At 61.8% G+C, this 26,167-nt stretch overlaps 2 protein-coding genes across 6 annotated transcripts in view; one reads left to right on the top strand and one right to left on the bottom strand.

Moving 5' to 3' along the window:
• SLC5A10 (solute carrier family 5 member 10) overlaps positions 1-26,167 on the top strand; it is a 38,744-nt gene that overhangs the window by 11,342 nt on the left and 1,235 nt on the right. For all 5 annotated transcript variants that reach the window (XM_080556055.1, XM_080556056.1, XM_080556058.1 and 2 more), the window contains 5 exons: positions 1,519-1,724; positions 3,656-3,791; positions 22,056-22,163; positions 22,383-22,533; positions 25,760-25,928. In XM_080556055.1, the coding sequence (XP_080412181.1) occupies positions 1,519-1,724; positions 3,656-3,791; positions 22,056-22,163; positions 22,383-22,533; positions 25,760-25,928 (770 nt within the window). The remainder of the gene's footprint in view (positions 1-1,518; positions 1,725-3,655; positions 3,792-22,055; positions 22,164-22,382; positions 22,534-25,759; positions 25,929-26,167) is intronic.
• On the bottom strand, positions 1,143-20,940 carry FAM83G (family with sequence similarity 83 member G). Its single transcript, XM_080556054.1, has 5 exons — positions 17,737-20,940; positions 11,532-11,699; positions 7,511-7,635; positions 5,297-6,734; positions 1,143-2,245 (listed from the first exon to the last, which is right to left on the bottom strand). The coding sequence occupies exons 1-5, from the start codon at positions 18,229-18,231 to the stop codon at positions 1,826-1,828; spliced, it is 2,646 nt and encodes an 881-aa protein (XP_080412180.1). The 5' UTR covers positions 18,232-20,940; the 3' UTR covers positions 1,143-1,825.

Here is a 26,167-nt window from a genome sequence, read left to right on the forward strand (position 1 = left end):
TCTGCCTCTGGAGAGCCTTTGTTGGTGCCCAACGCCCATGCAAAGCTTGGGAGTAGCCGGTGCCTGGATAAACCACGCGCTGGAGAGGCGCCAGGTCTGCTTGCACAAGAGCAGAAGCGGTTTGCAAATGCTCCCTCCCCGTGCGATACCGGGGGGGGTGGCTTGCAAAGGGGGCTGCGGGGTGGGATGCCTCTTTACAAACACCCCAAAAGTGTCAGATCAGGGGGACGGGGTCAGGGCTGCGGGTCGGTGCTGGAAACAACAGCTCTGCAGGGGGGGTGCTGCCCTTGGACGGGGGAGTGGGAAGGGGATAATGGAAACGGGCATTTGCTGGGCACTGCCCGTGGCTGGGAGGGATGCGGGGATGCTGGACCTGGGGGGATCCACCAAGGGATGCTCTGGGTCTTGCTTTGAGCCCGACCTGTGTCCCTGAGTGGTAAAGCAAAGGAATTCCTCCTCCCAGCACCCAAACCCAGTCTGAGCACAGAGCCTCGTTTTGCATGAGCAGCCCCTGGTCGGTGCTGGGACCTTCTGCAGCCCTCGGTGAAGCCCCTTCCTCACCCCCCAGCCTGGCTCCTCACCAGACAGGGCTGTACGATGCCCCCTCTGTGAGCCCCACAGGGTCCTGGGGTCCCCCCCTCCTCTTCCAAACATGAGCAGCCACCGTGGGTGCAGGGTGCCAGCGCGCCCACCCGCTCACCCCCTCCAGGGCGCTGCGTGGTAGGCGGGGGGAGCAGGGCGGGTGCCTCCCAGCCCTCCCACCCCCCAAAAGCGATGCTGCTGGCTCCCAAATCCTGCTGCTGGCAGCAGGGGGGGCTCAGCCCGTGCCCCCCAGAGCGGGGAGGTGGTGGTGGGGGGAGCACGGAGAGCCCGGGGTGGGAGGAGAGCCAAGGCAGCTGCGCAGGGCTCGGGGGCACGCTTGCTAGGGCTTGCTCCTGGCACGTAATCCTGAGCAGTGCTCAGGTTAAGGATCCTGTTTCCGAGGAAGAACGAAGTGAAGAGGGACTTTTCTGTTCTGTCGGACTTTAAGCTGGAGGCCTAAGGATGGAGGGGGGAGCTGGGGAGCGCTCAGAGGGGAAGAAAGTGCTTGGCCAGACGCTTGTGCCAAGGCACCTTGAGCCGCAGCGAGTCAAATCAAAGGCTAGCTAATTTTCAATTTTAATCGTTCTAGGTGAGTTTCCTGTACTCTGGGACTGGGGTGCTTTAATAACAGGTTGCTTTTACAGTACGAAGTCAAAAGAGGTGGGTCCCTTGAGGAGCCTTTGTCCCGGGATGTGGGTCACCCTCGCGAGGGAGGGCAGACCGCAGCGGGACCTGCTGTGCAAAATGGTAGTAGAAGAGTCTCTTAAATAACTAGAATAAAATACAATTGCGATCGAGCCTTCCCTCTGTGGGAAGGGGGCCAGGAGGGGCAGCAGTTCTCAATAACAAGTCCTCGAGCGTGTTTTGTCAGCTCATCTCGGAGGCAACCGTGTTTTTGACGGGCTCTAACCAGCCTCCCCCGACGATGCCTTCCAGCTTTTAACGAGATCGGAGGCTACCCCAACCTGGAAGAGGCCTACTTAAAAGCCGTGCCGTCCAAGATTGTTCCCAACACGACCTGCCACCTGCCCAGAGCGGATGCCATGCACCTCTTCCGAGACCCAGTCTCTGGAGATCTGCCTTGGACTGGAATGACGTTCGGGCTGTCTATCATGGCCGCGTGGTACTGGTGCACCGACCAGGTAAATGTAAACGCTATTCCCCTGCCCCGAGCCGCAGCGCGTGGCCTGGGGTCCAGGCACGCTCGCCCGCCCTCGCCCTGGAAGTCCACCTGCGGCAGCACCTACTGCTCCTTCTGGCTGGTGGGCTCGGGGGGCTTCTTTTTGGAGTCAGTGGGAGCACCCGGCGCTGCCACGACCTTGTTCTTGAGGTGCTTGGACTGGGAGAGTTTGGAGAGCGGGATGCCCAGGGGCGTCCTCATCTCCTCGGCTGCCTTCTGGATTTCTGGCAGGGAGGTCAGGGGCTTGCCTGCCACCCTGGGCTTGCTGGGCGAGAGGTGGCTGGGCCGTGCCGGCTTGCTGGGGCTGAAGGCTTTGCTCTGCCAGTAGGGCTGGCTGCCTGCAATGGTCTTTTTGGGCTCGGCTCCATCCCCTCTGTACTTGCCGGCCCCGAGGGGTTTCTCGCACGGTGGGGAGCAGGAGACCTCCTTGCCTTGCTCTCTGCCTGCAGGGTTCCTGGGTAGGTAGCGGTAGATGTGTGTCCCCTGTTTGTTAAAGGGCAGAAAAAGAGAAAAAGATGACTTGTGGTTGCTGTAAGACACCGCTCCCCTGTGTGGACAACCCTTTAAGCCCATGTGCTGCAGACTTGGCCCCCATGGACAAGTCCCTTGGCTGCTGGGTGCCTGAGCCCCTTGCCCAAATCCTCCTGAGGCCGGTGGCGGCTCATTGCTGCCCCTGTGGCGTCTCACTCTCTGGGGAAGGTCTCTCCCCATGATTTAGGGTTTTGAGTCACCCGTTGCATGGCAGGGCTGGGGGGTTCCTGCGCCCTGGTGGTGGGGCAGCATTTTAAGGACAGCTGCAGTGGCCATGCACTGCCCTGCTCGGGCACCCCGGGGCTGTCCCCAACCATGGCAATGCCCCCAGGACCGGGGGCTCCAGCAGTGTCATAGCACCCCCTTCTTAGCAGCAGCCTCAGCACCCACGTTCATCACCAAAACACTTCCTTCATGCCTGGCAGTCTCCCACCACCCAGATCGAGGTGAGAGGGAAGCCTGGAGGTCTGGGAGAGGGAGGTGGGCGAGGAGGCGAGGGTGCACTGCATCGGGTGGCTCTGGGCTGGGAGAGAGGCTCAGAAAGGCTCCGAGCACCGCTCGTCTTGTTGCTGGCCTGGGCAAGGTCTCAACACACGGCTGTGGTCACCAGATCCTTATCTCTGGGCATGTTGGTGCTGCAGTCTGGGGGTGGAACAGCACCCTGTGCAGATGTACCGGGGCAAAATCCCATCCAGCAGGTGCTGACGGCCAGGCTAGAGCCGCAGAGCCGGCCGTGCTGGGTGCCTTGTGGCCCCGTGGTGCTGCTGGTGGGACCCGTGGTGCTGGTGGCATCGCCCTGGTGGCCAGCCTGGACACCCCAGTGACCTCCGCACCCGCACTGTGGTCACTTTGGCCAGGAGGGTTGCACTGAAGCAGCTCGGGTTGGGTAGTGCTGGGTTGGAAGGGGTTTGTTACGTTAGCTACACTGGTTAAAATCAGTGCTTAGAACAAAGTGGGGTCCTCGTGTGGGCTGGGACGTTCTCAGGTGGGTAGGACTACGGGTGATCCAGCTCCTCGCCCTCCTCGAGCACCACGTGCCCGACGTGGTGCAGGTGGCTCCTGCAGCTCCTGGCATGCTCTGGCTCTTGGGCAGACATTAAATGATGCCTTCCCCAGCACCCCAGCCCGGTGCTGGTCCCTCCCGACCACACAGGAGCGGCTAAATCCTGCTGGGTGCTGAGCTCGTCCCTGGGGAGAGCCCGAGCCCTCTCTCTGTCAGCATTTCTATGGAGCTGAGCTGGGAGGAGAGCGGGCTGGGTGTCCCTGCCCCCGCGGGCTCTTTTTTGGGGAGATGTTGGAGGGGTTTGGCGGGGAGGGGGACGCCTTGATGGGGGCTCAGCCTGTGCCCCTGCCTCCCCGCAGGTCATCGTCCAGCGGTCGCTCTCTGCCAAGAGCCTGAGCCATGCCAAGGCCGGCTCCATCCTGGCCAGCTACCTGAAGATGCTGCCCTTGTTCGTGATCATCATGCCGGGGATGATCAGCAGGGTCCTGTACCCAGGTAAGGGCCCGGCCACGCGGAGCTGGAGCTGCAGGAGCTGAGCAAACGGGTGTGCAAAGGATGGGAGCGGGGTGCTGGGGCTTTTCTGGGGATCTCTGCTCTGCCAGACCCAGGGGGCTGGAGAGGGGCGGGGGGGGACCTGAGTGTGCCTGGTGCTGTGCTTGGGGCTGCCATGCACCAGCCTGCACTGCTCTCCTCTGCATCCAGGTGGGTATTTGGGCACTGAAATGCTCCAGGGATAACCTGGTGCTGCCTTTGCAATGGGATGAAAACTGTGTTTTTTGTCCTGATTGAGCCTGGGTTGTGACTGTGGTATGCAGCGGGCCAGCACTGGAGTGCTGAATATGAGAAATATGGACCCAAAATAAAAACCTTTACTGGGGTTGTTGGTGGGAGATACCTAATGCTGCCCAAAATGGGAGCAAAAATAGCAATTTGCAGTGTGTTGTATGGTTTTACTCCAAACTGCAGGGCTGGGTCAGCTCCAGGGGAGGCCAGGAGATGGAGAAGGATGATTTCAGGTGGAAAGCTGCAGGATTTTCTAGGAAAGATCGTGTTGGGACCCATCTGTGGGCCTTCTTGTGCTGCTGCTGTTCTGACCTCACGTCAGATTAGAGGTTTCTACAGCGTTAACCTAGGATTGTTTGGGTTTTTGTTATTACACACGGGATAAACTACCCTGTGCACGTTTCCATCAGCTGAGCACTTGCTCTCCCAGCTATTACAGGACCTCAATTACCTTCCGTAAGGAGGCCAGGCCAAATTACTGCAGGAGCCGTGCAGCGAGGGCTCAGCTCCATGGGGAGGTCAAGCACTGAAGCAAAGCCCTGCTCTGAGCCCAGGCTGGGGCAGGGAGTGGCGGGCGGACTCTGGACTAATTCGGTTAATTCCCTGTAAACACAGATTAGCTGGGACCTGGTGGCTCGGCTGGGGCCACAGGGGTGGCATCAGCGACTTCAGTGACACGTGCCATAGGGACTGTCCCCGTGCTCCCCCTGCCTGCCCGGCGGACACCGCGTGCCCCGCAGCTCATGGAGCCGCTGGTGGCATCGCTTCCGCCCCTGCTGCGCTGCTCCACCTAATTACGTGTCCGAGCGCCATGCTTTGATGCTAATCACCTGTGCGAGGAGCCAGAAAACAAGCCGGAGAGGGACACGCCTGCATGCACAGCCTGTCCCCGGCTGGGCACGGTGCCGCCGCTGGTGGGTGATGGGATGGGGCCGTGTGGCTCGGGGCACAGCCTGTGCCACAGGTTTTCTCTTTAATCCCCCAAATCCTCCCCTCTGCACTCCCGGATACCTGGGGGCGGTGTGGCATGGCCACCATCTCCCCGGCCACCAGCACCTCTTGGGTCACTCCTGTGGTGGTAAAAGGGGATGATGTTCCCCTGCACGGGGAGCGTGACCTCAGCACGCAGGATCTGGGACCAAAACCAGCCTCCACCGGGACAAAGCAGCCTCTGGGATGGGGACATGCAGTGAGAAGGTCGCGGTCGAGCCTCCTACCTGTGCTGCGCTGGTTGGATAGGAGCTGTTGCCGTCCAGGATGGCGCGGGGCAGCACACACCTGATCTCCACGGCGTTGCTCCTCCTCTTGGCCGCGTCCTCCGCGCGGACGTGCTTCAGGGACGGGAGGCTCCCCAGCGGGCTGAGGAAGGTGCCCCGGCTGATGTGGGGGTCGCTGAGCTTCCTCTGCACGGGCAGGAACTCCCCGTTGTGGGTGACGTCCGAGTTGGTTCGCCGGAGCGGCCCGTAGCGATCCCTCACCTCGAAGTACTCGTCGGAGATGGAGGAGGCGTTGGAGCGGCGGTAGCTGTGGTCGGCGGAGCTGCTGGAGTAGCTCTCCTGGTCGCTGAGGGTTATGTACTCCTCCTCCTCCTCCTCCTCCTCTTCCCCCAGCCCGTTGTGCGCGCAGGGCGGCCCTCTGTCCTCCTGGGGCCCTGCTGCTGGAAGGGGACGGCAGCTCTCCGGTGAGGCCCCGTTGGGGTTCTCCTTCGGTTCCTGCCTCGCAGCCGCGGGGTCGGCCGGCGGTGGCTGCGTGTCCCCCTCGGGGGCAGCGCCGCTGTCACAGGGCGCGATGGCTTTGGTTGCCAGGCTTCCAGCAGGGACCGTCCTTGGCTTCGGAACAGGGGGCTTGGCTTCCTCGGGCGTCTCCTCGGGCGGCTTCAAGCGGTGGCTGAGCGGCGGAGCGGCCGATGTCCCCCCTTGCTTTGTCACCCAGCTGCTGCCTTCGACAGGGCTGGGGGTGGGCACCATGGGAGCTTCTGCGGGGACCTGTGGGGTCTGTCTAGGACAGGGGGACACCGGGGGTGGCTCTTGGTCTGAGTTCTTCTTGGCCTCCAGCTCCCTGTACTTCAGCATCTGCCGGTGCTGCGCGCTGGCCTGGGAGACGTCGCAGACTTTGATGCGGTTCATCTGCGAGAGCTTCACGTTCTTTATCTTGGGGTCGATGATGTTGATGTAACCCAAGACTTCGCTCCCGGGCTCGGGGTCGGGCTCGACCCAGGTGGGCAGGTAGTCGAACATGTTGGCTTTCTCCAGGTTCAGGAGGCCGGGGTGGATGAGCAGGGAGAGGTCTGCCGCGTCGCCGTGCCTGTCTCCTGCTTGGCCCTCGGGCAGGGCTTTGCCCTTGTTGTCCGTCTTCTGGTTTTTGTCCTGGTTCTCGGAGGAAGTCTTGCTGATCTGGTCCGCGCTCTTGGCCTTCACCAGGGCGTATTTGGGGTTTATCAGCTTCTTCACCACGGCGTTGGCCGGGGTCACCGGCACGACGGAGGGCAGCGTTACGGGCTCGGGCTCGGGCTCCTGGGCCATGGAGATGGACTTGAGGCTCACGCCCTTGGACATGAGGTACAGCTCCTGGAACTGCTTGTCGAACGCCTCCACCACTTGGCCCGAGAGCACCGTGATGACGTTTCGGTCCGTCCGCGCTGCGGACCAGGTGAAGCTGGAAAGGAAACGCATTGGAAACTCTGAGCACGCGCTGGTAAATGACACGGCTCTTCCCTGGGGGATTTAACAGTGCTAGTAAGGACGTGGTCTTGCTATGAAAATTAATATTGATGAGATTAAAAAGAAGCTCCCATCCCAGATGGGAATGAAGGCCTGAAGTCTTGAGCGCACTGGGGCTTGACATGAAAATATAAGGTATTTGGTGTGGGTCAACTGCTTCTTTGCTTTAGCGTTGGCCTCTTTTCCTTTCTCAATTCAGGTTAGTTAAGAAAAGGGATTTGTAAACGGGTGTGTGTTTTGCTGCGGCCAGAAAGCGGGGAACGCTTCATTTTCACGTTTATGAATCTTGTCCTGTAGAGCTGAAAACCGACCTATTCCTACCAAAACAAGATTTTGTTTGGACAAACTGTAAAACGCTTTGGGTTGTCAATGTTTAACAGGAAAATCTGAGGTCAGTGTGAGAGCTGGTGCTGGCCGTGGCTTGGAATTTGTCCCTCCCCACACTCGGTGCCACGTGTCATCAGCATCGTGTCTGCTGGCAGCGGCACTCGGTGCACCCACCGACCCCACGGGGTGCCCAAATCCTGGCCACGGGCTGGTGGGGACCCTCGGGTCCTGCTCCAGCACTGAAGCTGGCCTTGCAATGAGGTGCCCTTGGTTAGCTGGGGGGAACAAGCCAGGGACAGGGACTGGGGCTTGGACCACGCAGGTCCCCGTTGGTGCTTTGGCAATGCCTCTGCAGGGTGGGCAGGAGGAGATGCCGCTGGTTACCTGTAGGATCCGCACATGGCCCGGTCTCCATCCACGAACATGAACTTCTGGGCCAAAGCCCCCTTGAACTTGGTGGCTGAGCGCGTGAAAAACTCCGTCCCCCCCGTGCTGCGGACTCGCAGGTTCTGCAAAGCAAAGGCAGGGCCGTGAGCGGGGCCGGGAGCGGGTGGGGTGAGACCAGGACGGGCGTCCCCACGCTGCCACCACCCCAACGTGCCACTGCCCTGCGCGGAGCTCACTCCAGCCCCGCACCGAGCCGCCAAGGGCTGATTTCCAGAGCAGCATTCGGCCCCCGCTTCCATTTCACAACCCCGCCGAGCAGTGGGAAACGCTCTTCGCGGTCTGCTCCCAGGAGACCTCAGCGATGGGGAGATAAAATAACTTGCCCAGGGCCACGCGGTGAACCAGAGACCCGGCGTCAAGAATTTCCTGCTTTCCCCGTGCGCCCAACCGTGTTTTCTACCTCTTGAACCCAGCTCTGCCCACGACTGCGGGTAAGCAGCGTGTGATAATGCTGCCGAGCACTTTCCATCTCCTGCCATCTATGCAAATGCCACCATGCAAGAGGTGATTCTTGCCCTCCTCCCCCCTGGGGCCTGCAGGTGTTTGTAGGGGATGGTGCTGACCCTGGCACGGCGTTCATGGGACCCGATGGCAGCGGGATCGCTGTCCTCTGCCTGGCTATTCCCCTTGGGCCTGCTCCGTGCCTAAATCCAAGCGTCTCACCCTGGTTTTAGGGGTGGGTGGGAAAAAATGGTGGGGCAGCATCTTTATATCATTGGGAAAGGAAATGTGGGGACGTGCACCCAGAGGGACGTGGGTCCCCATGCAGACAGCTGGGTGTCCCCAGCTCTGCAAGCACCGTGCTGCTCTCCTGTCCCTCTGCTGCCTCGCTGATTTTCCTTCAATACCGAGGGACGAGCACATTTTTGCAGCTGCGCAGACAGCGTCATTCACAGCACAAGGCAGAGTGGGCTCCCTTGGGTGGGGAGAAAACATTTTTTCAGGAAAGCGCCCTCATTCCTCCTGTTCTGCTGGGATGTTGCTAATGCAGTTGCTAAAGGTACTGTGTCATCGTTAGGTCATGCCCTTTGATCTTCTGTATTTTTAAAGACTAAAAACAAAAAAAAAGGCAACAAAAGTATTTCTTCCCCCCCCCCCAAAAAATTCCTCCCCACCTGGAGCCTTCCTCAGCTGCTTCCCCGGGCTTTCCTCTCTCCCTCCTCCCAGCAGGAGGGACAGTGATTAAAATCTGTTTGCAGTGTGGTGCAAAAGCTAAGGGGTTCCTGACCACGTTTCGGGGAAACTGCGCATGCTGAGTGGAAAAGTTTGGGTATTTTTGGTGATTTGATATTTTAGTTTGTTGTTGTTGCTGAGCTTTGGACTTTTTGCCTGGTGCTGAGACTCAGGTGGCAGGCATAGGGGGCTGGCAGCTGGTGCCCTTAGGATCGCTGTGACCAGGGGCTTCCCGTGGCTTTTGTGGGGATGGGGACGGGGGGACACACCGGGGCGATTCCCATTCCTGTGCATGGGGCTGCCGAGAGCAGCACAGCAGTGACGCTGCACCCAAACAAGTGTTTGGCAGGACCTCTGCCCACTGCCAGCATCCCCGCGGCGCCGACCTCTCCCTCTCTCGCTCTCGGCCAAATCTGCGCACCAAGGCATGAAGCAGCCTGGGTTTTTCTTGGGTAACACCCAGGGGAACAAAGCTCCCCGGCAGCAGGGTGCCGGCTGCCTTCGCCTCCCCCTTGCCACAGTTGGGTAAGATCTGTTTATTTAATCTCTCCCAAAAAAAAGGGGGGGGGAACAAGCGTGCGCCTGGCTGCCGAGCCGGAGAGGTGCTGCGCGGCGGGGCTGAATCACGCCCCAAACACCTGCCCTTGCTCAACGAAGCGGTTGCCTTGCCCAAGCTGGCTCGCTAATTGCAAAGCGCAGAAGGCACCAAGATAACGACGTTCATCTCGTTAGCATCTCCTGGCTTACGCAGCAGCTCCCAGCCACTGCCCTAGTTTCCTCACAGCCTCCTTGCCCTGCCGAATGCCGTTCCAGCAAGCTGGCTGCAACGAGCGATGTGTGGCGAGTCACAACTTCGAGACATTTGCCGAGCTCTGCAGATGTTCTCCTGCTTTTCCAGTCCTGCCAGCAGGCTGCAAATGCATGAACAGCCCGGCGTGCGTCAGCGCTGGCTTTTCTGGTCTGGGAGCAGAGGCAGGCTGGAGGAGACCAGCCTCTCCGGGGAGCCTGGACGCGGGTAAAAGCCCAGGGAAGCTCAGCTGTGGCTGGTTTAATTGTCCTGAGCAGCAATTAAGTGGAGCCACCAGGCCTGTTGGATGGGGACGGTGCGAGGCTGGGCCAGCCTGCGAGCGCCACCGCGGTGTCTCCTCCCTTGGGCACAGGTCCCCAAGCTCACGCAGCATCGCGGCCCCGCTCCAGCTTAGCTCACGCTGGCATTACGTGGCTCCTACATGTTCCTGCCCAGCCCGCTGTTTGCCTTCACCGTGGGGAAAATTTGGAGAGAGCTTGCCCGGGCAGGGGCCTCCCCGCGAGCCATTTGGCACCCTGCGCCGTGCGGCCGGCTGACGTCAGGCGAGGAAGCATGGCCTGTGTGCCGAGCTGCGGGCACGGCGCCCGGAGCCCACGGGTGTCTGCCAGCCCCAAAGTGAAACTGCGGGGTGCTGCGGGGCCTGGGCACCCAGGGACGGGGACAGCTGGGGCAGGCGTCCCCTCAGCACTGAAGGAACCACTCCTCTGCCCCTTCCCTCTGCCCCTTCCTCTGCCTCTGCCTTGGCAGGGCACGGTGCTGGGTTATTTTCTTTACAGCACAGAGCGTGCGGGCCGTGCTGCGAGTTTCCCTGCAAGCTGTTGCAGGGTGCTACCTGTGATCTGGGTTAAAAACTAATCCCAATCTTGCCGCATCTTGTGCACAGCACCGCTGTCGTCTTGCTCTGCTTATCGAGCCGCAGCACGGTGCGTACAGGGGGAGTCTGTGCAAAGCTAAACCTCGTGCCAGAGCAATCAGCTCAGCTGTGCTTCGTGTTGTGGCCCTGTCCTGCTGCTGGGGCAGGGATTTGGGGCGCTTTGGACCAGGAGACCGAGCCAGACGTTCCCCGTGCCTCTCCATCTTCCTCCTTTCCCAACAGGACTCGTGCACAGGAGCAAAGTCACGCGCTGCTGCCGGTGCCTCCGGGGCTGGGCGACCGCGGCGTGCGCGGTGCCGCTGCCAGCCGGGGCCGGCGTCGTGCCGCCTGCTGAGAGCATCCCGGGCAGGCGCCGGGGCGCGGGTGGCGTGGGCGCCTCCCTCCTCCGCTCCCGGCCCCGCGCTGGGGCGGAGGCCCCGGGAAAGGGGAAAGTCTCGTTTTTTAATTCCAGCCTCTGACTTGCGGGAAGGCCCGAAAGCGAGAGAACCAGCTGGTGGTTGCTCCTGCTGGTCCTGTCCCCAGGGCAGGAGCAGGATGGGGCTGGCGACGGCACGGATCCAGCCCTGGCACGGCATCCTGCCTCTTGCTGGCTTATTTGCCAGCAGGAGCTGAGCTCGCAGGCTCGTCCATTTGCTTTGCAGCACCCTGGGCCTACCCTGCACGCACAGGGCACCACGGGCACCCCGGGGACATGCAGCCGTGGTGGTGGGACACGGACGGCTCAGAGCCTCCCTCCCTGTGGCTCTGCCATGGGGAAATTCACATCTCCATCTCTTACCCATTCCCCTCTATGCTGTTGCTGATGGATTTGGGCATTGGCTATGGGATAAATGGACTTAGCTCATCTGGCACTGCCTTGGGGCTGCAGCACGGGTCAAGAAGAGCTCTTCGGGGGCTCTTGCAGGGCTTTTGGAAGGAATCACACAAATTCACCCCTTGCTTTTCAGCCACGCGAGCTGCGGCTGGAGGCAGGGGAGAGGTTTGTCCCAGTCTCCTGCACATCACCCTGGGGCTGGAAGGCAGAGAGGCTGCGGTGTGGCCACGTCCCACATAAACGGAGCAGCAGAGCCAAGGTTGCTCCTGAGACCAAGGACCACCCTTACCTTCAAGTGCCCAGTGTGCATCTGCGCTCGCTCACACATCTGCAGGAAGTGCTTCACGTTGGTCTCATCCAAAATGATGTAGACGCCGACTTTCCTCTTAAAACCTGCGTCCAGGAGGTCCTTGAAGATGTCTACGTCGGTGAACATGTCCATGACCACTGCGATGACCTGCAGAGAAGAGAAGAGAGATGAGTCCAGGCTGTACATCCGACCTGCTGAGATGCAGCTGTGAGAGCAGCTGCTTGCCCTGTGAGAGCCGAAGCACCGTGCTTGCTCCCTGGGAGGCTGGGATTAAGTCCCAATGTCTTTGGCGCCGAAGCCGGGAGGTGCTATATCCCTGTGCAGCCGGAGCTGTTTCTGCCCCGAAGCCTCTCCCACAGCAGTGGAGTTTTCCCCATGGGCTGTGAGGAGCTGAGCAGCGGCCAGCCCAGGATTGAAGAGCAAAAGGCCCAAATCCCATTCCTCTGCTGGCACCAAACCCCGCTGGTAACGGCACGCAGCGTGGTGTATTTGTAAGAAGCTGATCGGGGGTAAGGGGTAAAAGTAATGTTCCCATTGACAAGGCTTTAACAAGCACCGCAGGTTTCAGCCCCATTCTGCCGGGGAAGTTTTGCCTCCCCTCGTTTATGGACTCTGCCCCCAGCCCCGTCATGGGCAGCACCCAGAGGTGAACCCCCTGATGCAGCGAGTGTGTCTGTCTGTCTGTCTGCCCGAGGGCACGGGGCATGGGGCAAGGTCCTGTGTGCACCAGGGTGCCCTGCTGTCTTTGGGGATCTGATGCGTGCTTGTACGGAGAGAAACGGGACAAAAACAGCCGAAAGTGGCTCTGAGCCTGGCAGGAAGTATCCAGACACCCCAGAAGTGCGTTCAGGAGCTGAAGTGGCTTGTGGCACCCTTAGAAGCTGGCCTGTTTGTGCACTGATGAGGTTGCTCAAAAGTCGCTGGCTGTGCGCAGCTCCCAGCTGCTGTTTCAGATCCTTGCTGTTGATTTTCGGGAGCGCGCTGTGGTTCGAGGTTAGGTGTGATGCTGGGCAGGGCTTTGGGATCAGGTGCTGCTTCTGGCACCGGGGCTCCTGGCTCTGGTGGTCCGGTGGCCAGGAGCCCACTGGGTGCTGGGGTGTTCCAGCCATGCCAGCTCCCCAAAGCCTCCCGGGCTGTGCAAAAGCAGAGCTGGGATGACAGCACCCGGGTCAAGCCAGCAGCTTGGTTCGGCACAGGCAGCGTCACCGGCCTCTGAAAGCCAAAGCTGCCTTTGTACCCTGGGCGTTTGCTGCCGTGGCCGGGGCGAGTCCCACACGTGATGTGGAGATGCATCAGTGGGGCGCGCTGCGCTTCCTCTGGGAATGCCTCTGCGGGCACCAAAGTCCGCTCCACACCCATGGGTCTTTTCTTGAAGATGGCATCAGTTGTGACAGTGCGGGGTGGTGCAGGACAGGGTAGTGATGGCCCTGCAGCCTCGTGTGCCTCCTCCTGCTCGGGGTGGCCGCAGCCATGCGGGGCCCCCCCGGGAGGTGCCCTGCATCGAGGCAGCCGGGGTTTGCTCCTGGAGGGCTCTGGTGGCACGGGAACAGGCACCCCGTGGGGTGACACAAGGGGACCCCGAGACGCTGCTTCCTCAGGAGGGAAGGGACCGGGTGCTTGCGCACTCAGGCACGTCCAGTCTGGGCTTCTCAAAGCTCCGAGCTGCCTTTTAATTAGTTGTGTGCCACAGGAGGTGGAGAGCTCTAATTAGGAGGAGAATCGTGCGTTATGGCATTGCTGGCTCTTCCCTACCTCTGCGGCGGGGCGAGCAGCGAGGCCGCGTGCCCCCTCCCCGGCCTGGGCCACCAGTGATGCCACCCTGGCCACCTCGGCTCCCTCCACTGTGCTTGGGTGTTTCAGAAGGTGCCAGAGGGGACCCGATGGCTCTGCCAGTCCTCACCCTGCTGGTATCTTCCCATTTTTAGCTGAATTCCCATTTATCCTCCCCAAGCACTTCACAGCTTTTGCCATGGAAGGACATGTCCTTGTTCCTTAACGCACCTGGTGTTCTGCACATCCGCTCTGTCCCAGTGGGGAAACTGAAGCAGGAGGCCAGAAGTCTCACCGATGCCATCAGAGCTGCTCCTGACACTCAGGCCCTGGCTCTCCTCGTTGCCTCCAGCACCCCGGAGGAGCCGCGCTGCCTGCTGAGCCCTGCGTGAGGGCACCCGACCCGACACGTCGTGTCCCTGCCTGGGCGCTTCGGATGGGCTGGTTTGGTGGCAGATGCTGTGCTCCTGTCACTCACATTGTTTTTTTCTTTGGCCACGTCCACATCACTGTGCACTTCATCTTCTCTGGGAGAAGCTGGGACTGGTCCCCGTTTTGGGAGGAAGGTGCCGTCTTCCTACTGTGGTTGAGGCCCTGCAGACGGGACGGTGCTGGGCAGGGTGCGGTGGTGTCCCCACGTCCCATCGCTGCTCCTGCTGGGGACGGCGAGCAGGGACACCTGCCCTGGGCAGGCTCTCAGCGTGTGCCCACGCGTTCAGCACAGTTCCTCCTGCTGGGCCGGCGAGTCCCGTTGCCACTCGGTGCCTCTGCTGCCCTCAGCTGCGTCTTGCCTGCAGGACAGGCTTGGCCTGGCTTTGTCACCGGGATGCCAGGCCAGCGTGCCAAGGCACTGCCCTGGCACAAAATGGGCCAGCGGGCCATGGCCAGCCCTGGCCACGCTCCCCGTGCTGTGACCATCCATGGACCCCAAGGGTGAAGTCTGCTCCTGGGCTGCCCGTGCTTGTTCCTTGCTTGAAATCGGCTGGGTTGAGGCCAAGCCCAGGCTCAGGAAAAAACCTGCAGAGAACAGAGGTCTGCGTGCTCCGGAGCAGCACAATCCCATGCCGTTCCCTTCGATCCCCACAACCAACCCTGCCTTTTTGTGCTCGCAGCCTGCCAGACCTCATCCTGTGCCCTCTCCTGGTGCAGAGCCCGGTACCGATGCTGGGTACCAGGGGAAGGCGGTTGTGGGCAGCCCTGGCAGTGGGACAGCAGCACCTCTTCCCCAAACCTTTCTCGCTGCATCATCCCAGGAAGATTTCCCATCCCTTTGCCGTTCATCCAGAGGGAGAAGAGGAGGCAGGTCCTCGATCCAATGTTGGATGCTCTCCTTCCTGGGCTCCAAGAGCCGCCGAGATCTGCTGCCGGTACCCCGAGCACCGCATCCCCTCGGACGCAGGGCAGGTGATGTTGGATCCTTCTGAGCTGCTTTGATGAGCGCACAAACTGCAGGATCATGTTTTATAGAGGAAATTGCAGCTCTTTATTAAGTCACTCTGAATCATCAGATAATAACTTTTGGGGTGCCCCACGTGGGCATTTAATAAATTAGGCAGGCACCAACGCACAATTAGAGGAAGCGTGTTGGGAAGAGGGAGAGGTGGGACAAGTAACATTAATAATTGCTCTCCCCTGTCGACCCTTTCATCCAGGAACGGCAGAAGGTTTTGTAAACAGTAATTAATAGGGCCTCCCAACCTTCGCTGGAAGTTGCTGAGGGAAATTATATCACCACAATCCCAACTGGGAACCTCCGGAGCAGAGAGGTCAGGCTCGCCGGTGTCTCCGGCGGTGTTTTGCCGAGGATGGTGTTTTCAGCCTGGTCTGGTTTCTGGTCAGAGCGAGCCAAAATCGAGCGAAGAAGATGAGAGGAGGCAGACCTTCCTCCCCAGCGGTCCCGTGAGCTGTGCAGCCACCGGGGCCCTGCATCGAGGGCGCTGGCCGTGCCGGGGCAGACCCAGGGGAGCTCTCCGTCGGGGTGCCTGGCGCTGTGCCGCATCCCTGGCCACAGACCCGGGGATTTGCTGCGAGAGCGCGGCCGTGGCAGCGGGATCCTTCCTCTCTGCTCACCCTTTTCTTCCCACAGCGAGGAGGAGATCATTTGCATCCCCTGCTCCAGCTCGCCTGGATTTGCCTCTTTGCAGACTAAAGCCGAGGCTCTGAACTCGGCGGCGTTTGGCCTTGTTCCTGCACACAAATGGGCTCGTCCTCGCCATCAAAGCGGCCTCGCAGCCCGGCTCCCTCGGCTGGGCTCTGAGCTCCCAGGAGGTGCCAGCAATGCTCGCGTGGGCTCTGGGCTTTCCTGGCTCTCCTGGCACCTTTCTGCCTCTCTGCTGTGCCATCTCAGCCTGCGTGGTGGCTTTTGGACTCAGATGGCGTTTCAGGCCAAACATCTCCACCGGTGGCCGGCACCAAGGGACCTCCTCGGGGAGGTGATACCTGGGCCAAGAGGCGCGTGGCCAACCTCTGTGACAACTGCCAGGGCGGCAGCCGGACCCTCCCTGTGCCTGCTCCTGGCTTCCTCAGCCAAACCCTCTCACCTCCGTGGACCACCAGCCTCAGCTGAATCTTGGGGTGCCCAGGAGCGCCTACGCCAGTGGTGACCGGGGCTCAGCACCAAGACCCCAGGTTCAGCCACCCCATGCACAGGGTGGGAGGCCCGGAGGAGCCCCGTCTGCCAAACCCGAGCTCCTGCTCTGCTCAGACCCCTGCAGACTGCCAGCTTGAAGCTTGTGCTCATCTCTGCATCTCCTGGCGGGCTGTACGTGAGGTGAGGGCTTGCTCAAGCCTCTGAAGCTCGATCCGTTTGTGGCAGAGCTGTCACTTGTGTTTCTTGGCTTTCCAGGCTCCTCTTTAGCTGCCATACCGTATCTTCTGTCCTGGAGGACTCCTCCCCTGTCTGTGATCCTGCATCTCCCCCCTGCACACCCAGGCAGCCAGCACTGCTGAGGGAGCAGCCACCAGCTCCTGCGTGCCACCGCCGGTGTCCCCAGCTCCCATCCCACCGGGAGACAGAGCCTGGCGCCGCGGGGACGGTGACAAGCGCGGCCAGGGCCACGTCCCTGCAGCCTGGAGATGCTCCCAGGGGGAGGTGGGGACGGTGCCGGAGGCAGAGCCTGACTCAGCCGTGCAGGAGGAGGGAGGCAGGCGTGACTCAGGAGGTGCTGCTGGCGTGGGGGAAGCAGTGAGCAAGCAAAACCGGGCAGGAGCTTGCAAAGCCGGGGCAGAGGCAGCTGGAAAGACCCGGAGATGAGACATTGTTTGTGATGGGGGAGGTCTCTTCCTCCTCCATCCTACACGCATGAGGCTTGACAAGGCTTCAGCCCTGCCCTCCTGTACCGGAGGGACTCAGCTCACCACAAAATCCTTCTGTGGGGAAAACGCTGCGGGTGAGGATGGCAGCGCCCAGGGCCGGGCTCGCTGGGATCCGCGACCCCCCAGTGCCAGCCCCAGCACATCCCAGCCCGTCTCCTCCTGCTCCCTGCTGGGGTCTCCCCATTTTCCTTCTGGAGCATCCCCGGGGCTGGGGTGCTCCTCCCTCAGAGCTGAGTTTCTCGAGGGAGCACGGAGCTCAAAGGGCTTCAACCACCAGCACCACGAGACCAGTAGGTACCGGCCCCTCTTGCGCTTCCCAGCTGGGACCGGGGCACTGGGGAGCACCAGGAGCCTCTGCCCAGCACCGCTGGCCTTCAAGGCACACCACCACCTCCTTCCCCTGTCCTCCTGCCCCTGACACCAGCCTGACCCCATTGCTCATCTGCCGCAAATCTCTGCTCCTTGGTTTGCTGCCACGGGCAGGACAGGTCTCAACCGAAAGCCCAGCCCGAAGAGGGGCTTTGCTTCCCCTCGGCATCTCCCAGGGCTTGTCCTGCACACCAGCTTTTCTCTTAAAGCCAGGATGAGGCCAACAGAGCAACGTGGCACTCGCCAGCCAGCCTCGACCCTCACATGCGTGCCGCAGCGAGACCGGTGCCTGTCGCTGCTTTGCCCTAGGGCTGAGCTCAGCTCCACCAGATCCTGCGTGTTGCCGCCTGCATTGGCACCGTGCTCTGGGAATAAGGATCGTGGGGTGGCCAGGAGTGTGGGCTCGGAGCTAGGAACCACCTCAACCCTTTTTACTGCCCTGCGGTTCTCCCCATGGGGACCCTGGGATGAGCAAAGCTGCCGCAGCGGCTGTGGAAAGAGTTGTTTTGCTCCTGGGGAGCGCCAGACCAGGCCAACAGCATCGTCTTCAGCGAAACCCGATCCCTAAACATTAGTTATTCTGAACGAACGTGGAAAAAACCCAAACGACTGACCCCGACGCCTCAGCTCGGGCAGAGGACGGGACAGCCTGGCTGAGCAGGACCTGAGGATCCGGGCTCAGCAGGACAGCCTGGGGCAAATCCCAGCTCGGTCCCCGGGCGCACCTCACCTTCTGAGCCTGGCAGATCATCTTGCGCACCACCTCCTTGATGTGCGCCTGCCCCTCGATGGGCGGCTGCATGTAGACGGTGGCGCGGGTCACCCCGCGGTAGGCGATGGTCTCGGGCCAGCCGAGGTCCAGCTGGGGGATGGAGCGGTCGGACCTCTGCGGCCAGTACTCCAGGGACGGGGCCACCCCCTGCTCGTCCCCTTGGCTGTCGCCGTCGCCCTCGCTCTCCCCGGTGCTGCTGCCGTGGCGCGGGATGTACTCGGAGCCGGGGTCGTACGTCTCGAGGGTGTCCAGGATCTTCTTTAGCTCCAGCTCGGAGAGGAAGTCCCTGATGTTCTCCTTCTTCAGGACCTCGTAGAAGGCGTCGGGGCCGCGGGAGGCCAGCGCCTCCAGGGCCAGGCGCTGCTCCTCGCTGTAGAAGAACTCAGGCTTGGACTCGCTGGACCTCCAGTTGACGTGGCTGTCGTCCAGGCACTGCACCTGGGAGAAAGCCATGGTGCCCCAACACGCCGCTTCCTTCTCCGGAGGGAGCTCGGTCCGTTGGGCGAGTGCCGGGTGTCGGCAATAAATAAGGAATTAATTACTCCCCAGTCTTTGCATAAGCGACTTGCTCTGCTTCGCCCTCCCCGGTTCAACTCGCAGCCGTGGGGACGCTGCTCCCTTCTCGGCCGGCTCCTGCCCCAGTGAGGCTCTGCTCCCCCAGGGGAGAGGATTTGGGTTCTGGTTTGCTGCTGGGTCTGCGGGGAGGGGGGGGCGAAGCCAGGGGGCTGTGCCCTGTGCACACGCGGCTCCGCAGCCTCGTCTACCTCCGGCTCCACGCGCCTCTCATCCTCCGCTCCTCCGACGCGGCGAGAACGCGAAAAAAAAATGGAAAACGAACAAAGAAAAAACAAACAAAACGGCCTCACAAAGGACACCAGGCGGCTGGGATTCTTGGCCTGACCGCAGTCTCTGGCTATCGGTGCTGGAGAAGTGGGTCGGTGGTGGGCTTGGTGGCAGCCAGCGTCTCCGCCAGCCGCCCGTGCATCTCCCCGGCCGGCAGCGGGGCTGTTCCGGCTCCTGCCCGCGCGCGGTGCCGGGTGGACGGCGGGACAGGTAACAGCAAGAAGTGAAAAGAGGAAAAGCAGAGGAGTGATTCATCGCTCCGCCCTGCCCCACCTGCAGTCACATGCTGCTTCACACATTCCCAGCCTTGTTCGGGCATTAACTCTTTCGGACGGTGCTGCGCTCGCCGCTTCGCTGGGTGCTGGGGTCCCCGAGGGCTTGTGGAGGTCTGCCGGGGGGGTGTCCCCAAAATACAGCTGCTCTGCCCTGCGATAACCCCTTGTGTGTGCTGGCAAGGCGCTGCTTTCCAGCAAAGTGTCCCTGCCCTGTGCTTAACCCCTCCTGCACCAGGCATGGCAGCCCCCGTGAGAGCAGGGAGCAGCTCGGAGCCGTGGGGGAACCTCCTTGGCTTGGGGCAGGGTGTGCAGCAGGGACACAGTCACACACCAGACCTTGCTGCGGCAGCCAGTGATAAGAACCATGAGACAGATGAAGAAACCACCCTGCGTTCGTCAGCTGGTGATCACAAACCAGGAACGTGGAGCTTCCGACTCGGAAACCCGGGCAAAGATGAATTTCAGGAATCGGGGTCAGATCCTCGCACCGATGCGAGAAAGGAAAACGCCACGGGCCGTGTCTCGCTCGGTCGCTTTGGTGCAGTTGATCTGGATTCGCAGCCGTGTAAATGAGAGCCCCGCTTGAGTCAGCGTCCTAAGGCAAAGCCGCCTGCTCGCCCGTCAAAGGGCTCCCCTCTGGAGCCCAGCGTCACCCCGGCTGCCCCGGCCCCACGGCACCGCTGCCCCGATGCCGCGCCTGGCACAGGGCCCGGGGAGGGCCTGGAAAGGTGAAAGGGAAACATGCAGAAAGGGGGGGGAATCCCAGCGTGGCTTTCTCAGAAACAGACCACGGCAAGCTGCTCATCTTTAGGCTGTAATAATGGATTTGGGGGAAATGGGGGCTTTTCTCCCCTTACGTGGGGATTGGGCAAAATCAGCCCCGTGCCTGCGGTAAGAAGTTGTGTGCTGGGCTTGTGGCATGCTTGGGAAGGGGGGGCAGTGGCACAGGGCGTTGATCCGGGGGGACACCACGGCCGTGTGTCAGGACAGGACACAGGGAGAGGGGAAACATGTGGGTCCCACCGGGTTCTGTCTCAGGAGCCATTTCAGAGGGGGGTTTATGGAGGGCCTCTGGATGCCGTGGGGAATTCCCTGTGGTGGGCTGGGGACCGAGGCGTGCAGGGTGCTGGGGACAAACCCAAGCTTTTCTTCCCATTCTGCCCACTCTTCCTCTCCTGCTGTCCTGGGAGGGCACTTTCACCCCCGGCTCTGCTCATCGCTGGGGTGCAGGGGCGGAGGAGATGCTCGGACCGGGGCTGGGAGCGTGCTGGGGACGTACCCAGCTCCGCCGCCCCGTCTGCCCCATGCCTCATTGTATGGGAGCCATTGTGCAAGGAGATTTGTGGTCTCTTTAGAGGGGTGTGTGCGCGATTATGATTTATTGCATGGCAGAATTAATGCACAAGGGAAACGGCGTCGCATCGGTGCCGCGCCGTGATGGCTCATACGGCTGCGCTGGCCACGGGTTTGGGACCGCGGAGCCCCGCGGCCTGAAGCTTCGCCTGATCCAGGCCCTGCGTGGGGACACGATATAGGGGGACAGTGGGAGCTCACAGGGGTGTGGGTCACAGCCTGAGCTGGTGGCAGAGCTGCTTATGGGCAGGCGTCCCGCAGCACACGGCCTGGCCAAGCTGCAGGAACAAGGGACTGGCACCGAGGTGTGACGCCGTGGCTGCGCTTTTCCTCCTCTTTTCCTTAAAATCCCCTCCAGGCCACCTCTAATGACTGCGTCGCGCTGAGCTCAGCGCTGGCCGGGCTCGTTATTTTGGTGTTTTCCTGCATATCCGGCTCGCTCCTCTGATTTACCCCGGTGTGGGTAAGGAGCCGTCAGCTCCTTTTGAACCCGCTGCCTGCCTGCCGCAGGGACAGGTTGCTGCGGCTGAACAGGTCGGTCCCCGCTGTCACCACGTCCCTGCTCCCCCAGCCAGGCAGAGCTTTCCCAGTGCCCCAGCTCCCTCGGCCCCTGCCCGGCACTGCCCCGCAGCTGGCACCGTGCTCCTCCCAGCTGCAGAGGGAAGCGTTAATTACAAGCTCCTAATTAATTTCCCATCTCTAGCAGAGGGCCTAACGATGCAGCAGGGTGCGATGCTGGGCTCTGCCAGGCTGGGCTCCGCTGCCCGCGCGCTGCCGGGGCTCACCGAGGGGTTTGGCAGCGGCACCCAGCCCCAGCGGGTGTCTGCTCGGGGCTGCAGCACCCAGACACTGCTTTGCCTTCGGGAGCAGCTTCCACCCGCAGCTCTGCTGGCATTTGCATGGAGCCGGGCGCAACGTGGTGTTTTGGCGAGGGGGAAACCGAGGCACGGAGCGGTGACGGCAGCTTTACTCATAGGAAGACAGAGTCCTGGCGCTGATCTAAGCCCGGGGAAAGGTGGAAAACCAGCTCTTAGCCTGCTCCTGCTGTGCCGGGGTGAGTCCGTGCCCCGCTCGGCGTTGCAGAGCCGGGGAAGCCCAGGCTCTGCTCCCTTTGTAGGGTTTGCAGCGCAGACACCGGTGTGTGGTGCCCACGGGGTCTGCAAGGGTGTGGGTGAAGGAAGGGGGCACCTGGAGGAAAACGGTGTGGAGGGATGGGGTGCACATATCCCATGGGAAATCCAGCACGTCGCATCTCTCCCTCTCCTTCCTATGAACCCCGCAGCCAGGCTTGTGCAGGGGTGCTCGTGCACGTCCCCGTGCTCCTCGGGGAGAGGATGCTGACCCGAGAGCCAGCCGGGACATTAATATTTATGCCCGACATTAATTTCCATCTATTTCAATATTTTATGAGCGTAACAATAAAAAAGGGCTCAACACCCATTGAGGCACATAAGTAATTGGGCGTTGACTGCCCTGGCGCGCTGCCGAGAGCGTTGCGGGGAGCTGTGGGTGCTGCCCATGTGGAGGTAATTGCCCCAACGGTGCACGAACCCGCCTGCCCTGTGCTCCTCCAGCCACGGCCGTGGGTCCTGGCAGGGCTTTGGGGCCACCCTGGGGTGTCTGTTGTGGGGTTTAATGCGGGCAGGGCTCCGCGGGGTGGGATCCAGCCCGGGCATTGTGCTTGGGGCTGGGCTGGGTGCAGGGCAGCGGGAGGTTGGGGGACGCTGGAGGGTGCTGGCTCGCTCCGGGATCCTCACCTGCCTCTATCATCACCTGCCTTCATCCTCACCTTCTTCTGTCCCCCAGATGCTGTGGCCTGTGTGGACCCCGAGGAATGCACCCGTGTGTGCGGGGCCGCCGTGGGCTGCTCCAACATCGCCTACCCCAAGCTGGTGGTGGAGCTGATGCCCAGCGGTAGGTCGTGACCTTGTTCTCAGGGGTTTTTGCCCACGCAGCCCCCTCCCCAGTGACCCCCCAGCAGCGAGGCCAGGGGATGCGGGTGGTCCCGGTGTCCTGGGTTGGAGCTGGGCGTCCCCAAACCCCATCCGTGCACCCGTGGATGCGCAGAGGGGATGGTTGGGGCCATCCGCCCCGCTGTCCCCAGCCACAGGCTGACTTTCCCTCCTTCCACAGGGCTGCGGGGTCTGATGATCGCGGTGATGATGGCCGCGCTCATGTCCTCCCTCACCTCCATATTCAACAGCAGCAGCACCCTCTTCACCATGGACATCTGGAGGAGGCTGAGGCCGGGGGCCGGCGAGCGGGAGCTGCTCTTGGTGGGCAGGTAGGGACCGAGGGTTTCGGGGACACTGAGGGTTTTGGGGACACCCAGGGTTTCAGGGAGACCGGCAGGGCCGGTCCAGCCCTCTGTGATCTGCCTTTGTGTCTGGAGCCTGTGCTCAGCCCGGCTGCAAAGCGCTGTGGTTGCGGAAGGAAAACAAAGCCCTCGCGTTATTTTATGTATGGAAGCGCTGGAGATGCAGATGGGGCTCACGGAGCGTTTGGAGGGGCTGAGCTGTGCCCTCAAAAAGAGCTCGGAGGGGCCAGGCTCAGCCACTGCCCCACATCACCGGGTGGCAATGGGTGGCACAACCCCGGCGTGCCCCGGGGGGGTGTCGGGTCCTGGCCCCAAGCCCGGTGCCGGGGGGTGCCCGGGGCCCTGCAACCGCCCGCAGTGCTGCGCTCGGGGCGGCACACTCAGCGCCGGGGCATGCCCAGCACGGGGCCTGCTGAGCGGGAGGCAATGACAAGGAGGAAATCTGGGTCAGGGCTTCGGCTGGGCTGGGGCTTTCCGGGGGATTTGTTGGCCCTGTTTGTGCGGTGATGCTAGGCAGGAGGCTGCGGGAGGGCGATTTTTGGCAACCCGCCTCTCTCCAGCGGTGGGAAGGTGTCAAGCCGCCTACAGCGGCACGGCTGCCTGGGTGGGCACGGGAACCAGTGTTTGTGCCTATAAAGGTGGGTAAAATAACGCGGGGGCTTTGGGGAGGATGGCTGATGGATGTTTGCGATGGCCTTCGCCCGCCGTGGGCAGGAACCAATGGTTCCCTGGGATCGCTCCAAATTTCTCCAGCCATTTTCCCAGGCTAATTCCCTGCGCTTCAGAACAGCACCGGGACAGGCACATCTATAAACAGCGCCCGTGCTTCCATAGGAGCCTGGAAATAATTTCACAGGTGCTGAGGAAATAGCTGAGCACCGGCTGTGGATACAGCAAATGAGAAATCGTTCAGGGAGGAAAAAAGCTGCTTGAGCTCCAAGGGCCAGCGTGGGGACATGGGGCCTGGGGTGGTTCCCGAGCAGCCCCGGTCCAGCCCCGCAGCATCCGCACGCCGGGCATGTCCCGTCCAGCTCCACGCAGAAGAAAAGGAATTTGCTCATCCTCTGCTTGCTCAGCAGCGAGGCGAGGCTGGGGAACAATGCCCCGCGTCCTGCGAGCCGAGGGGCGGCCGCCCAGCACCACGCCGGGGCCGCTGCCTGCGCCGTGATTCATCGCGGGTGTTCGGCTCTTTCGCAATGGGTTTGCCGTAATCGCGGGCCGGGAACGCCGGTGGCCCCGGCAGGGTTTAGCCGAGGGGCTGTACAGCTGAAGCTGCTGGAGGATTCACCGCGTGGTGGCTGGAGCAGTGTTCATCGGGGTGTTTCCACCTGCTCCTCCACAACACCCATTTTTGCCATGGGTATGGGGGAAAGGTGTCGGGATCCTGCTGGAAAAACTCCGTCACGACACCCATGGGTGCCCTATTGCCACCCTGGGGAAGAGCTGCCCAAGGCCAGGGCTCATCTTGAGCTCGAAGGGGATTTTCTCAGCCGGGGAAGGGTCTGGAGCAGGAGCGATGGCTGTGAGCAGGGTGCCCAGCTGCCCGTGCCCCCCGAGCATCGCGCTGTGCCGATGGTGTTCCCAGCGGGGCAAGGAGCGCTGAGCCATCCCTCCCGTGCGGTGCGGCCTGAGGGGCTGGGAAGGGCTCCCAGCTCCCTGGGTCTGGGGATTTTTGCTCACGCACAGCAGTGTCACCCGGCTGGAAATCCCCACTCACGTTTTCTGCTCGCTCTGTGGCCGGGCGATGGCACGGTGGCGAGGATGGAGCTAAGGCAGGGGGAGGTGGGATGGTGAAACCCTTCCTGCAGCAAGGGCAAGATTGCGGCCCTGCTGCGAGCCAGCCCCCGAGCTCCCACACCTGCATGACCTTCCAGCATCATCTGTGGGTTAGAGAAACCCCAAACGGGTTTTTTTCTTCCACCCCGTGGGTCAGGGAGGGCGTTTTGCTCTCGGGCTGCTTCCTCTTTCCGGAGAGCCAGATGGGCCGTAGCAGAGAGGGACTGTGTCTAGAGAGATGCGTTCATTGCTTTCTTTTTCTTTCTTTTTATTTTTAATACTTCTGCTTTTTGAGCTGAGCAGATGGAGCTTTCGGTAATTCCGTGAAGCTGTGCACCGTAAACAAGCAGGGCTGAGCTATAAATACAGCAGCGCTGAGCCGCGCCACGGAGCTGCTCTCCAGCCTGCTCCGGGTACCGAGGGCCCGGCGCAGCTCCTGGCTCCCCCTGTCCTTGGCTGAGCTGTGCACGGTTGGCTTTTGGGATTTGTCCCGCCCAGACTGGTCCCAAAAATCTGGGGTTTGGCCAATGCCTCCTTGTTTCTGATTAAAGCGAGGCAGCGGGGTGCAGCTGGGACTGGGGCGAGGATGGGGACGCTCGGGGACACCTCAGCTTTGTCTGGGTGTGGAGGTGATGAGAGCATCACCTGCAGAGCCCAAATCTGGCCAAAGCACCCATGGCTGGGGGCTTTTCATAGCAAAAGTGCCCTTTGCCTGGTGTTTCCCCACGGGGGGTGCAAATTATCAGCCTCCCAGGCTGGGCGAGGGGCACTGGGAGAAGTCACCTGCCCAGTGCTGTGGGATGGAGCCGGCACTGGTGCAATTACTGCGGCGCCTTGTGCAACTTTTATGAGCTTGGGGACTGCAGGATTAGGCTCTGCGTTCGAGGTGACATTTCCATAAGTGCCTGGGGGATGTGCAAGGCCCCATCCGGAGCTCCAGGGGCGAGGTGGCCCAGGGCTGGGGTCGTCCCCGGTGGGACCGTGCCCAGGTGGTGGCAGCCTGCCCTCGACCCCCCGGGGAAGGCTGCGGCACCGGCTCCTCCCGCAGCCAGTGGGCAGGGAGGGAAGGAGCCAGGGAGGGCTCCAGGAGCACGGCAGTGACATGAAACAGCCTCAGCCCCGGGCACGTCTGACCTGAGCCCAGACAAAGCATCGCAGCGTCTGGCAGCGGCGTTCTCACCGCGATGGGTGAGAAACCACACGGGGCAGGAGCATCCTGCCCGGCCCCGGGGATGTCACCGTGTGATGGGCATCCTCCCGCTGCCCTTGGGGGTAAAACCTGCCCACATCCCCCTCCCAGCTCTTCTGCACCAACCTCTGCTGCGGGGCCCCCCAGGGGAGATACCCCATTGCCTGGGGTGTCCGGCGGTGGTGGTGGCACGGGTGTCACCGCACAGCGCACCGCTGTCCCTCGCAGGGTGGTCACAGTGGTGCTGGTGGTCCTCAGCGTGGTCTGGCTCCCCATCCTGCAGAGCTCCAGCGGCGGCCAGCTCTACGTCTACATCCAGGCTGTCACCAGCTCCCTGGCTCCTCCCGTCACCGCAGTGTTCGTCCTGGCCGTCTTCTGGCCCCGCGCTAACGAGCAGGTTGGTGACTGGGGACATGGGGACAGCCTGGGGACAGGGGGTGACGGAAACACCTCCGCAGGTGTCTGGGCGAAGAAGTGGGGAGGTGGCACTGGAGCAAAAGCCCCAAGGTGGCATTTCTGGGGGCTGTGGTGAGGAGGAAGAGGAGGAGGAGGAGGAGGCAGGTGCTGCCATGCATGGCCACCGGCGGGGCTGGCAGGGGACGTCCCCTGCAGACTGGGCGCAGGTTTGGGTCAGGT

This window comes from Anser brachyrhynchus, assembly GCF_964034855.1.
Source record: "Anser brachyrhynchus genome assembly, chromosome: 15".
Classification (NCBI taxonomy): domain Eukaryota; kingdom Metazoa; phylum Chordata; class Aves; order Anseriformes; family Anatidae; genus Anser; species Anser brachyrhynchus.